General features: G+C 37.4%; 1 protein-coding gene across 3 annotated transcripts in view; it reads right to left on the bottom strand.

Annotated features, from left to right (window-relative positions):
- Positions 1–1,971: 1,971 nt before the first annotated feature.
- The window catches only part of ENKUR (enkurin, TRPC channel interacting protein), a 13,744-nt gene continuing 1,634 nt past the window's right edge, over positions 1,972–14,081 (bottom strand). For all 3 annotated transcript variants that reach the window (XM_019531910.1, XM_019531916.1, XM_019531923.1), the window contains exons 3-6: positions 10,116–10,261; positions 7,759–7,988; positions 4,600–4,746; positions 1,972–2,370 (exon numbers count right to left, since the gene is read on the bottom strand). In XM_019531910.1, the coding sequence (XP_019387455.1) occupies positions 2,197–2,370; positions 4,600–4,746; positions 7,759–7,988; positions 10,116–10,261 (697 nt within the window). In that variant the 3' untranslated portion in view covers positions 1,972–2,196. The remainder of the gene's footprint in view (positions 2,371–4,599; positions 4,747–7,758; positions 7,989–10,115; positions 10,262–14,081) is intronic.

Here is a 14,081-nt window from a genome sequence, read left to right as displayed (position 1 = left end):
TCTCCAGCTCCCCCAACCCCTTACTTACTGGCACTGGAGCCCTGCTGCTGGCACACTGCCTGGCCTGCACAGGCAGGCAGTGTACTTCAGCACCCGGGCAAGGACCAACCACCAAGACACTCTGGCAGCCACAGCACCTCTGTGGAGGACCCAGCCTCTGGTTGCTCAGGGCATGGTCTGGGACCGTGCCCTGCCCAGCTTTTTTTAGCTCCATTTTTTTTTTTGACCCCTGGATGTCCAGGGGTCTAATTTTGCCCCCATACTGCAAACTTGCAGTGGGGGGGAACCTTTTCCTGTTCCTGCACGTGCCTCTTGCAGCATCCCAAAGGGGTTTGAGATGCTGCAAGGGGCATGTGCGGACTCATCTGGACATACCCAATGGGTCTAAACATTGACAGTCTCTTCTCTTGGAAGGTTTGTGCATGCAGAGGTGCATATTATTATACAAAGTCAAGATGTGCCATACATATCTGAAGACAGTGTTGTATAAAAATTGCTCAGAACTTGCTCTTCCTGTTATTTAGTTCACTCTAATAAAGGAAGAATTCTAATGACGCAACAATTGAGCTTATTCACCTTTGTTCCATTAATTGCATTGACAGTGCATATGAGCTTACTCAAGAATACTGCAGCTTCAACCATTGGCATTTCCTGAACATATAAACACAAAGCTACATTCTTCCCAGAAAGAGTTAAGGGATAAACATGTTTTCCCCATGTCTTTTATTTCTATTGTTCTCAAAATAACATATTTTCCCATAATTAGATCCGATAATGCTCATAAAAGTATAAATCTTTATAAATGAAAAAAGTTGTGTGTCAAGAAGGGAATGTCCTACTCTCCAACAAAGTTATCTGCAAAATGCTATACTGGACTGTGCAGCAAAAATCAGGGCAGCCTAAACAGATTAGTGATGGGCCAATATACTGCCAAATGAGGGAACCAAATCCTAATCCACAGGCCTGCCCAGTCCAAAATTCTATAAATAACCAGAAGTTGGGATGTTGTACAGTAAATGTACTTAATTTTGAAACAGGATGCCATTTTTGTTTCTTTACAGCAATTAGAAACATCTATCCCAATAAAACTAAACTGTTTACTGAAGGCCTCTGTACTTCATTCACAAATACAATGCCATCCAATACATACTGTAGTCTGTGCTCTTTGTTAAAATATATAGTATGAGTAATCATTATGAATATACATTAGATGTAGGGTACTCATTAAAAAGCTGTTGCCACACTATGTATCCTGCATTAATAAACACAGTGGCTTAAATGGATTATCTGGATACAAATCTATATTCTTTACACAGCTAAAACTCCCTAACAGACATCATGGGCAGTTTTGAATGTGCAAAGATCAGGTTTTGAATACTACTGGAGTTTTGTACTTCCTTCAAATTCCCTCTATACAGCCAGTCCAGTGCAGGCAGGGCTTAGTATAAGAGATAGAACCAAGCTCTTAAGAGTTTATTTGAATCAGGCTACCTGTTTTTACTTGTGACATCACAATTGGTAGCTGCAATGGAAATGATTGTGATGCTACAAACAATGCATTACATTTTAATGTGGAGAAGCAAAGTTTTATTGTAAATGTATGAAATTTAGAATGTGCCAACATTATACTGGGCTCAAGATATGACTCACTTTCAGTTGAACAAGATATATAATGAAAGCAGTCAAAAAGTACTTGCCATGCTGTAGCTGTAAATTGTTCTTAGTAATAAAAATGAATACATATATGTGATGTAAAAGCCAAATTATTTATAAATAGTATGATCATCAAAAAGTGTTCCATTAAAGCAGTTTTTAATATCTATCTAGGGTACTTCTTCTCATTTTTTTCATCAAATTTGCTTTAGAGATTTTTCATGCAAAATGTAAGTTCTCTATGCATATAAGAAATAGGCTCTCTCAGTACTTAATAAAATCCTCAAAGGAAAGCAATAAAAAATAACAACTAACAAGTAAAACTCATAGCTCTTTATTGAAGATTAATCTAAATGAAAATTTATTTGAAAAAATATATGAATTATCCAGATGAAAAATTATTTAAATGCTACAACTTGATAAGATTCTAATATGCTTGCATAAATTAATTTCTTCCTTTGAATAACTAGGACTTGTGTCATCTTCTTCTTTTAGGACTTACATCTGCTTCTTGATAAAAAAGAATTTTATGCAAGACAGTCCTTATTTCTTTGGAATATAGATACAGTGTGGATTCTCAATTAGCTTAATGTCGTGCTCCAGCTGTTTCAGATGTGATTCCAGGCGTTCTTTATGCATCCTCTTTGGAAGTGTGTCTATTTCTAAAGAAAGGCACTGAAACTCATGGTGTGTCTCTTCCCAGGCCTTTTTCAGATCCTAGATATATTACATGAAAAGGGAGCTTATGAAAGTAACTTATACTATATTTACAGCAATATAAACAGACACGTTACCCTCTCTTAAGTGATAACCTCCCTCAACACAATCAATAGACATTAAAATACTTGATAAACATCTGGATAAACTTCATTGAGCTCAATAACTGGGCCAAATCTATTAATCCCTTTAAAAGTCAACACACTTACAGCAAAGAGGAATTTGGCCCGTTATACTAAAATACAATGAATGACCTAAATGAGGCATGCATTTTAATGGAAAATTAATGTTATGGCTTTAAAATGACATTCAGAAGTTATCTATCAGCAGAGAAAAGTAGTTGGTCATGTCAGGCAGAAGGCACGGTAGATTTGCACCTTACAAACTAACTAAATCAGCTATGTATAGCACAAACTAACTAAATCAGCTATGTATAGCACTTTACCAGATGCTGGCATTATAAAACTTTGTGTGCTCAGATAGTGTATTTGTGTGTGGTTGTGTTATGTTTGCATGATTATTTTAAAAATACACATAAAACAAATTTTAAAAAAATTATAGCAACGTGATTCTGAGAACACAATTTGAGCATAACTTTATCTGCTGTATTGCAATGCTACTTTCTTTACAAACAAGGGCAGCAGAATATTTGCACGTAGCTTCTAGCATAGCAGACAGGACATTATTTACTTTTTTGCATTTAATAATGATAACAAAGTATTTTTGAAACTTTTATGTGGCATTCATTTATGTCATTTTTGGATTTTTTAACAGCATGAACCACTGAAAAAAGGCAGTTTTAACACCAACTAGAATAGCAGCTTACTGCAATTTACTTTCTCCCTCACAAGCAGTAGGGAAACCAAAAGGCTGGCTGTGATATAAGTTTCCCTCCAAAGGTGCTAGACACAATGCAATTGTGCTTGACCCACAGGCTTGGTTGCAAACTGAAGCTCTAACGCTATATAAAAATGCGAATGAAGGCTGCATCTGTGAGCTGTACATACCATATATATTATAGAAATTCTAGCCTTTGTCACATACATTATACCCAAAGCAAGTATAACTGTGTGGAATTTCAGATTTTTAAAAACCAGCTAATTCCTTTTATTTGCTGTTTGATCATAAACCTTGCTTCTGTTCTCAGATATGTATCACCACATATCATGTAAAACTTGATAGTGGTACATCCAACCCAATCTTAAGATAGTCCATTCAAGATAAGAAGTCATGTGCATCTGCATGTGAGTGTGGGGCAGTGACCATATAATCTAAGCATGCTAATCACTCCTGACACTGTAACTTTATAAATCATCTGAGCCATGATCCTGCAAACATTTTGGAACAAATTTAAAATATAGTAGGGTTTTATCCAAATAACATCTGAAAATACTTTAACCAACTAAAACACGTTTCAGTTCATGTTCCCATAATTAAAAAATGTAAGAACATAATTTTGATCAAACCAAAGGAATAAGCATGAGACATTCCAGAAAATGGTGCTTTTCTGAACCACATTACAAGTGCCAGTGAACAGGTGTTGACATGACTGTCTTCTCAACAATAAATACAATATATATTAATGTGATTTTAAAAAAAAATTCACCATTTCTATCATCCATTGTATAAAAACTGAGAAAAAATATTGGCTTTCTTGTCTCTCTGACATATAATCTTTCCAGTATTGACAATGTTGCAATGGAATGTTATCTACTATTTTGGCCACATATTAAGAGTGTGACTTTACATGGTGACCTCACTGGTTACACTAAAGACAGAAAGGGACATTAAGAAGATAGTGACATGAACTTGGAAAAAAAAAAAAAAGTATAGTTCCTTTTTCTGTAAGATTTCAGAGTAAGCACTTTCTGTCCTGCAGCTAGATGTTCTGTGCCTCTCAGAAGCTTTATGGACTTTGCTTAAGTCCCATAAAGGCAAAGAGGTGCACTCACAGGGCAGAACTGAAGTCCCAGATCAGAAGCACCTATAAGTCTGAACCTTAGAACATCTTAAACATATGAAATTTGAGACGGGTCCGATTTGCCCAGTCCTACTTATCGCTATTCTAGAGCTCCATCTAGTGAGAAAGTAGCCAACCCAACAGCATAGCTGCTTCTACATAAAACAATACTTTGGTACATTATATATTTTCATGTTATTTATACGGAAATAATAATCTAAATTGTCTTTTTGTCTGTATCACTGTGTAACCTATTACACAATGCATACCTGCAGGACATTTTCCCTTTCCTCATCAGAGATCCATTCCATGGCTTGTTCTCTGACAGCCTCTTTGAAATAGGCATTATAATCTTCCTGTGCTTTCTTTACTTCCTCATTTCGCTTAATTATATATTTGGGAATAATACCATAATCCTGTAAGGATAAAGGAAAAAAAAATCCCATTGACACATCTGAGAAAAAAAAAAAATCAAAGATAGTTATATAACAAATATTATCTGTAATGATATTTAAGGTTACAATCAAAGTTGGTTTTGAGTATTATTTTGGAATATTATGTATTACCATTGTACAAGAAAAAACATGTCAATGGTATCATCTGAGAAGCATTAAGCCTTATTTTTGTGTAGACTTTGAACGTGTCTCTTCACCTGTATGTTTGGGGCCTTGAAATGTATGAAAATAAAAACCCCAAAATTTCCGTTCTGAGGACCGCTATGAGCTTGGCATATTGAACAGCTTTGTATCTGCTAACCACAGCACCACTTTTTAACTTTTTTACATTAACAGTACATGCCACACTGTAACATCCATTTTTGGATACATTATTTGTTTTCGTTCCTGTGCACAGTTCTTTACTAAAACATTACATATCATGAAAAGGACTTACATATTTTAATATGCTATGTGTGCTAATGATGGGCTCAGTTCTGACTGACAGGCAGTGTTGCACTGGGGGCGGTAGACTAAACTATTAGTTTCACTGGGTAGGGTTGAATTCCAAGAAGGAAAAATCCATTCAGAAGGCCCCAGGTGTTCAGGGTGAACGCAGCCTCTGCATCATCCTTTACAATGATGCACTATGCTTTTCTCATTGCAGGCAGCCAGCTCTGCTAGAAAAGGCAGGATCATGGTCCTGGCTTTTCCACACCAAATTTGGGGTGCCTTGTGACCCCAGGGGTGCTGGGCAGCACTACCACTATGCTTCACTGTCACAAAGGTGACATGAGGCCTGGGAGGATTTTTAGCACCTTTCCCTATATTTGCTCACTTGTTAAGCAATCAGGAATGCTCTGGCCCTAGAGTTCTCTCTATATTATGCATAACAGATGAAAATTCTATTGATGTCAATGTGACTTCATGAACTGAACTATAATCCAATGATTTTTGACCAGTATGATGTGGCACCCTGAGGTGAATTGAGCTCTTTTCAAGGGTACTGTGGGGTGCCACACAACATTAGCACTGCGAGGTGTATAAGCAAGATTCACATAACAAACAGATTTCAAAATAAGGATCTGAAGCTATAAAAATATTCTGTGTGTGATCTTTCTGCTGTGATCTTTCTGATTTCTTCGCAACTTTTCTCTGTAGTCAAAAAAACAAGTGAAAAATCAGAGGTGGCATTTTCTGAGGGGTACCTCAAATCTATCCAGTGGTGCCTTGAGTCCAAAAAGGTTGAGAATTACTGCTATAATTGCTAAAGGATCTTACAAAGATATTAGAAATATTAATGTCAAACATAAAATCCTGCAGAAACTGGTTGGTTAAACAATCATAACTTATACAACTTACTGTGTATATTTGTAAGGCTTTTCAAATTAATATTTTGTTCTATATACTAATGGAGGTCACTTCGCATATTCTGCTAGCTTTATGACCTGTTCCCCACTTCAGACATATCACAGATGCTCATCTGTATGCAGATGGGTGTGCTTGGCTAAAATGCACAGCTGCACAAACTGAATACTGTACTTCTTAGCCATATCCAAAATTCGTAAGTGAAGGGAGACTATGAAGATATTAATCCTGATCCTTTCATCAAGTTCCAAGGATTTATATGTGAACTAATATTTATGAACAGTGGGCTAATATATAATGATGAGGTATATGCTACTAGCACTCTGACAGACTACAGTTTGTGAAGATTCTGTACATAGCAAACCTATAACCATCTAAATTAGGATTTTTTCTTTTTTTCGCAAAGGTCCTATAAAAGCAGAGGGTGACAGACATTTTTGTGCTTTATTCTTCCACCCATCAACCAAAGTTCTGACATGTTAGTTATACTTCCAGTGAAATAAAAGTTGGAGTAATCCTGTAAACCTAACACTACTATGCCTTATAAAGCCTGATGTTTCTGTAGCACAATATGAGATACTCGTTCTTTACTAACTGGCAACAATCCCTCATTCTTGGCCTAGGACAGAAGGAGACTGAGCAAGTGTGAGCAAACTCTGTTTTCCACAGGAGAGTAGGTTTTGCAAATTTTACATAGAACACAGAAACTGTATTAGTTACTGTAAAATGTAAGCAGTTATTTTACATCAAAACTACCATTATAGAGCCAAACCTGGGAAATGGAGCAAATACGAGTGAAAAGCTTTTAGTACATCTGAAACGGTTACATAAATGAGGCACTGACTTGTGACCATGCCTGAGTGGCTGGCCCATGAGTGCTATAAGAAAGCAGCAAGTTGCTCCTCCCTCTTTCATATTCCTCTTTTGCTATGGACGTACACATCAAAGATCTCCTCCGAAGCTAAAGAATGCTGTTGGAATGTGTTCTGGTCTGTAATTTACTAGGGTTTTAAAAGAAACAATGGGCAAAAAAGATGTCTACTACATCATCTGCAAGGTTTGAACTGCAGAGCTAGAGGACTATAGAAGAAGGCTGTTGACCTAAAGAACATTAGAGGGATCCTAGTGGTCTATTTTATCATCTGTTTTGGATGTGGGGTGCTCCTTCCTGATACTGTTCTTTCAGATGGGGGTACGAGCTAACTGGGGGCGTTAGGTCAGAGGAAATTGTTGGAGGAAATCTAGATGTATTATCTATCTCTACCTCCTGAAAATAATGTATATTCCTCAAATTCCCAGTGTTTAAGCTTGCTTTGGCAGTTGCACAGGCCCAGAACTTTAGAAATTCTATAGCTGTTACTTTTGCATGCTGCCAACATTCTTCTGACAATGGAAGCAAGGAAGGGCAATGCCAATTTTCACAAACTTTTATTTGAACAAACCTGAAAAAAACAATCATAGACAAAGACACCTTTCTGATCCCAGTATTTTTCTGATGAATGGCAAAAGTCTAATGCAAACAACAGAGGTGTTGGAACTTATCAAAAACATCACAAATGTCTTTTATAATGAAAAGTGACAGGTGATCTAAAACAGGTACTTCTGTGGTAATCTAACAAAACATACCTTTTTTTTAATAAATTTTGGAACAAGTCCTGAAGTTTCAAGGAGATATTTGTCTCCTAGTCTCCTGTCAACACAAACAGGTTGATATGTCTTTGGCTTTCCCATAACAGCGTCAACTGCATTTGTACGTATAAAATTTTTTTTAACTTGCACACCTATAATTGGGTGATCTGTCTTCTGTGGAACTGGTGGTAATGTTGAGATTTTTTTAGAACCATGACCTTTTTGTCCTGTGGAATTAAGCATATAAAGATCCTTGTTACAACTATAAAGAGTTTACATTTTCTGATGTCTCAAGAGACTGAAACAACTAAAAATGAAAACAACAATGAACAGAATCATTTAAAAGATGTAAACCAGTTAGTTAGCAGCATAAGAATAAATAGGGAACTACTGAAGTAAAAAAACTACTATAAGTTTTTTGGACATAAGAAAAGTCCTAAATCTAAGAAAAGCTATATGGTTTCTAGTCAGAATTTGAATGGTAAAATCCATGTATAAGTAACACCTTGTAAGACTTCTTCCACACATTTTCTGCTAGCTGCAGTAGAATGATCCTATTTAATATACTTAAATGGTAAGAAGCTAAGAATAACAGTTGTCTTTTGCTAAAGAATAAGGCGGTATTGTCACCGAAGACATTAATGGTTTTATGTATACTGTAATATCTTCAATTCTTAACAGATTCTTTTTACATATTACAGCATATAATACATACCTTTCTTGTAATTTTGTTTGACTTGATTGTCTCAGGATTCTCCCTCTCAGATTTCAAACATCTAGAGCAAGACTGGCTGGGAGCTGTCAAAGCTCCAAAGTTTTCTAGGATTTCACCTTCTCCCACTCCCCATACCCCGCAATGCAGGTAAATGATCAAGTGTGTATGGTGCAACGTAGTGGAGTACTCAACTGTCGGTCCTTTTTGAGCAACAAAGGAAATATTCACCTGTGTACAACCTTAAAGGCAAAATATTCTGAAGCTCCCAAATTCTGGAAGCAGATGGATGAGCATGAATCCTAAAAAGGAACATCTTTAAAGAAGCAGAATTACAAGGTGACTGAGAATTTATCTTCAAAGATACCATCATCTAGGATTTGCACTTTCAGAGAGTAAATATCTTGAGGGATGTCCCTTCTAATACAGAGATCTGTAATATACACTGCACTGGTCAGGGCTGAAAGTGTCTGCCCATGCTAACTAAACCAACAATAGACTTTCTGCCTTTTCTTTTCTGAATATCCGAAAAGTGGGCTCAGGTACCTCCAAAAACATAAGGGATAAATATGAAGAGCCTCATATATATGTACTAAAAAACAAAATTTGGCCAAGCTTTTTGAGCATTCTGAAAGGAGAAACAGTTCTAAGCAATGGAGAATTAAAACTTCTTTATTTCAAAAGTGTAGGCCTGAGAAACTAAAAGAGGATTTACTCCTAGAGGAAGATTATGTGCAACACAAGTCATGTAACAATAAATCAGAAGGGATATATAGCGACCAGGATTAAAACATCCCTCAGGTTCATAGAACAAGCTGTTTTCTTGAATTTGATAGTGGAAGATAGGAAAAGACAGGTCATGACCTCCTATATCTCAGTTACCAAGCTCCCATTAGTAAGAAATGGTAATGTGAATCCTTAGTCATACTCATCTCATTGACAGCATTGCCCAACAAGTAAGTGTGAAAAAAAAAAAAGATTGACTGGATCTCAAATGTCTCAATTCTTCTCTGAGCAAAGCCTTAAGGATTTTTGTAGTGGCAAAGTTTAGAAGAAACACCTCACCAAGACAAGAATACATGATTAGTGAAACTGTACACTGCTCTTCAAGCAAAGTATTCTTAGATCGATTCAGACTGCTGGCTACCCTACTTTTTTCCCTATTTCCCTGAGTGCTTCTATAACCCTCACAGCAACAATACCTGAAAACTAAATTGATTTTTCAAAGATGCCTAGTACTTTCAACTCCTATTAAAAACAACGGCAGTTGGAAGTGCCCCACAACTCTGAAAATTAAGACTTAATGGACTTGTCTAAGGTCAAGCAGTCTGCAGCAGAGCCAGAATGTGAATCCTTATTTCCTATGTCCAAACAGCAAACCAAAGCTGCTGTCACCAGGAACTCTCTTTCTACAAACAAAGCTAAGCCCATAGAAGGGCTTATTTTCTGTACCTGAAGCCCAAACAGTGAAAGGAGAAAGAAAAATATTTTTAAAAAAGAGGACATTGTAAAATCACGAATGTTTGAAGGGAGCACACAAAACGGTTTCAACATATAGAAGCTACTTTAAACTTTCTTAAAGAAGATTCAAGTTAGTAATGATGTTTTCCATACCGAGACTATCAATCCTAAAAATACATACTCTGTAGTAGCTTTGGTTCCCTTGAACCTTTCCGAAGAAAGTCTTTTGGAGAAGGTACTTCAATTTTTTCTGGTCCAATGGTTTTCCAAGGAGCTTTATTTTTCTGTGCCTCATACTTCACAGATGGTCTAAATGTTGATATATATCTATAATATTAAAAAATAGACAGAAAAAAATTAAAAGTCAGACTACCAGTTAAAAATTATTGTTCTGCTGAAAATATATTTTTGAAGTCTTTACTATAGGAAATATTTATATAAACCTATATATATGCATAGTTTGTTGCTCAAAGCACTTGAGCTTTTCATTATTAAAACTATGATTAGACATTACAACATTATTTTATCATCATGATAAATCATTATATTGTGCTGTATACTTTGCTGAGTCTTCTTTTTAAATGACCTGCCTCTTGCAGCTATATTTAATGGTACTTGAAAGTTTTCTGATCACTAGAATTTGCATGTTGGCTTCACTGTATTTTGTACAATTATTATTGGAAATATGGTGCTAGTATGCTTCTAAATGAAAATTTCAGCTACGTTCATGGAACTTTCCACATTTGAACACAGAGTCTGGGAAGGCTGTAAACAATATACAGTACCTCTCCAAGCCCCTCAGCCCCCACCCACTCCTGTCCACACATACATATCAGGCAGTCATGAGCTCAGGCCCAGTGCAGAGCCAAGGCACGTGTGCCCATGCCCCTTCCTCAGGAGAAGTGGCTATGTCAGCCCTCCCATACTTCACCACTACACCCCTTCCCAATTCAGGTTAGTGCACCTGCACTATTGGAAGTTGTTAAAATTCAGATGTTGCAGCTTTTCTCAATGGACAAAACACAAAGCCATACCTTGGACGTCATCATAACAACTCACATTAAGCTTATCAAACTTTGCAGAGGATTAAACATTTTTATTGTTAATGAAAATAGCCATAGTTACATTCAATAGGATGAAAATATATTTTTAAAGTATATAAAACAGGGCTCAGCAACTCCTGGCACATATGCCAGAGCCTGGCACGTGAAGGTATTTTGCTTGATTATGTATGCCTTGAAGTGGTCAGCAGGGGAGCTCCAAGCGGCCCAATCCTTGTTGTAGTAGTACAGCCCAGGCCCTTTCCTCATCATCTGTCCTGAGATGCATGTACACCTGCCACTGAAAATGAGCCAGGCCAGGGCTCCGCAGACCCCAGTGCAGCTGCTTGGAGCCTCCCTGCTGCAAGCAACCCAGGCTCTATGACAGGCAGCAGGGGTCTGCCCAGAGCCCGGGCCGGCTATGACGAGCAGCTAGGAGGCTGCAAGCAGCTGCACCAGGGTCTGCAGAGCCCCAGCCTGGTTTGTTGCCAGTGGCAGGTATCTGCATGCCTCAGGGCGAATGGCAGAGAAAGGCTGGGACTGTGCTGCCACAACAAGGATCAGGCCCCTTGTGTCTCCTCTGCCATCTGCCCCTGGCATGCCAATATCTTACAAGTTGAGGTTGTGGGTATTTTAGGCACTCTGCCCAAAAAATGTTGCTGACTCTAATATAAGATCTCATTCTTCAGAAAATATGCCAACTGAGTACTGATGAGAGTTGATAGAAGTATCTCTCTATAAATTATAACATTTTCATCTGCTATGCTTCTTGTACTTTCCTCTGAAGTACATACTACAAGCTAATATTGGAAAATAGACTAGATGGATCATTACTATAAGGCAATAAAGAAAATGATTTATTTCTGTATCACATATTTCTAATACAGCATAGGGGGGAGATTATGAAATGCTGAAATAGCTGTTTTGCTACTGATTTCAACAAGTGCAAGTTAAAGCCCATAAAAAGCTATACCCAGAAGAATTTGTATGTTGTATGCTTACAATTCTGGTCTCTACATCTCTCAGGCAGAGTGACACCCTGCCCCTGCTTTGATAAAAAGCATAAATAAATGTGTATCAAAAACCTAAAGTGAAACAAAAAAGAAGACTACATTTGTAGGTAAGTTGTTATAGTATCTATATTTTTGTTGACCTTGCCACAGGACATCACTGAGGTAAAAGTTGAAACATAAAGGAGTATATTAGCCAAAATCCTGGAACAAACTGAGCAGCCTTTCCAAATGGAGAAAAATAATCCATAAAAATGTTACTTAAAAGTTTGCAATCCTTTTAATAGGATTTTTTTAAGTATAGCCTAGTTACCTGAAACACAAAGATGAGGAATTACTTTGATCATTCAGGTTCAGGTGAGTAGGTGCTATAACAGCAACAGTAAAAATGTACATGGAAACAGAGGGCTAGTGATAGTACCTGTCTGTGTAAGGCACCTGTGATTATGAGGGAAAAGGAATCTTCCTTCTGCAATTCCATGACTGGAGGGTTAGTGATGTGGAGGCCATGTTTGTAACAGACTGTGTAGATATGTGAATGTTCTTCATTTGGCCACTTTGATGGTGTAGATATGGGAAGGAAAAAAACAATGACTGTAGAAATGAGGAGGACTTTTCTCTCTGAGGGAGATGAGTTTTAGGGTGGGTGAGGTCCTTGCATGTGGAGAGTGTGATAGTTTAGGAAGGGTGTGGCGTATGGTGTTTTCTTTGTTGTCTTTTGTGGCCAGCCCTACCTGTCACTACTTAGATATCCTGATATGGCAGCTATATCCCTACAGTGACTTCTAAGAATTTGGTGAAGTAGCAAAGTGGACCTTTTAGTTGAAATAAAATTGAGTATCTTTGTTCTAGTAAAACACACTAACATTTTGATTCACTTTGATAGCAGTGTGTTATGGTTTAATGAAACAGACAAGCATAACAGCTACTTTTCATTCAGAATAAATACAAGGAGCAACACATGCCTCACAACAAACAAACACATCATTCTCCAAACAGAGGACATATGTGAATATGCTCAAGTATTAGTATAGTGTGAGCAGAGGGATTTGGTGGGCATTGTTTTAAGTAAATGTGTGTGTTGGGGGAGAAACATGAGAAACAATATGCAAAGACATGGACAGAGAAGCAAGTCAGGTGGAGGAACAGAACTACTGGTACCATGACCCTGGCAAAGCCTAGAAAGAGAGCTCTTGGGTTGGGTACTGTCTGAAACAGACTTGGAAGTGCAAGCAAGGAAGTTATCATTTTGATTCCTCCTCTGCTAAGGAAAACAGTGCTTTGTCCATTCTTTGTGAATAAACAGAACTTCATCCAAGACTCCTGACCCCCTCCTCAATTCCTTTTGCTAAACAGAACCATCTGCAAGATCCCATTTTCTCGCCAGCCACTCAGGTCTCAGGCAGGGCTATCTGTATGAAATCTTGGTGCAGGGTGGATAAAAAGCAATTATTTATTTAAATAAAAAAATGGATTTTTTAATTTAAATCAGTTTTTTTATTTAATTGTAGTTTTATTTAAGATGCTTGCTTTTTTAAAAACCGATATAAAGATAGCTTTAATTTAAAATATGTTAAAGCTCAAAAATATCATCATGGAATAGGGATTATAACTTCTAATTATATACTATTTGAGACAATATATTCATGTAACCTTTTTAGAAAAGTTTTACAACATTGGTCACAACAGGCCATGGACTATATTAGGGGCCCAATCTTATGGGGTTCCCGGAGGCTCCTCTATAGATTAGTAAAAATTAAAGAAAACCACTCTGCCCAACGGGACCCATTAAGCATCTCTGTCATGCTTCGTTTTAGGTCTCAAACTGTGGATTTGTGTCTCCAGAGATAGAATCATAGAATCATAGAAATAGGGTCGGAAGGGACCTTGTAGATCTTCAAGCCTGACCCCCCACCTGGGCAGGAGAAAAAGACTAGACTCAAATAAGTCCAGCCAGGTAGTCATCAAGCCTCTTCTTAAAGATCCCCAGAGTAGGAGCCAGCACCACTTCCCTAGGAAGTTGGTTCCAGCTCCTAGCCGCCCTAACTGTGAAGTAGTTCTTGCGGACGTCTAATCTAAATCTACTCTCTAATAATT

This window comes from Crocodylus porosus, unplaced genomic scaffold, assembly GCF_001723895.1.
Source record: "Crocodylus porosus isolate Cpor-Errol unplaced genomic scaffold, CroPor_comp1, whole genome shotgun sequence".
Classification (NCBI taxonomy): Eukaryota; Metazoa; Chordata; order Crocodylia; family Crocodylidae; genus Crocodylus; species Crocodylus porosus.
Note: the sequence above shows the minus strand (reverse complement) of the source record. Positions and strands in the feature narration are given on the sequence as shown.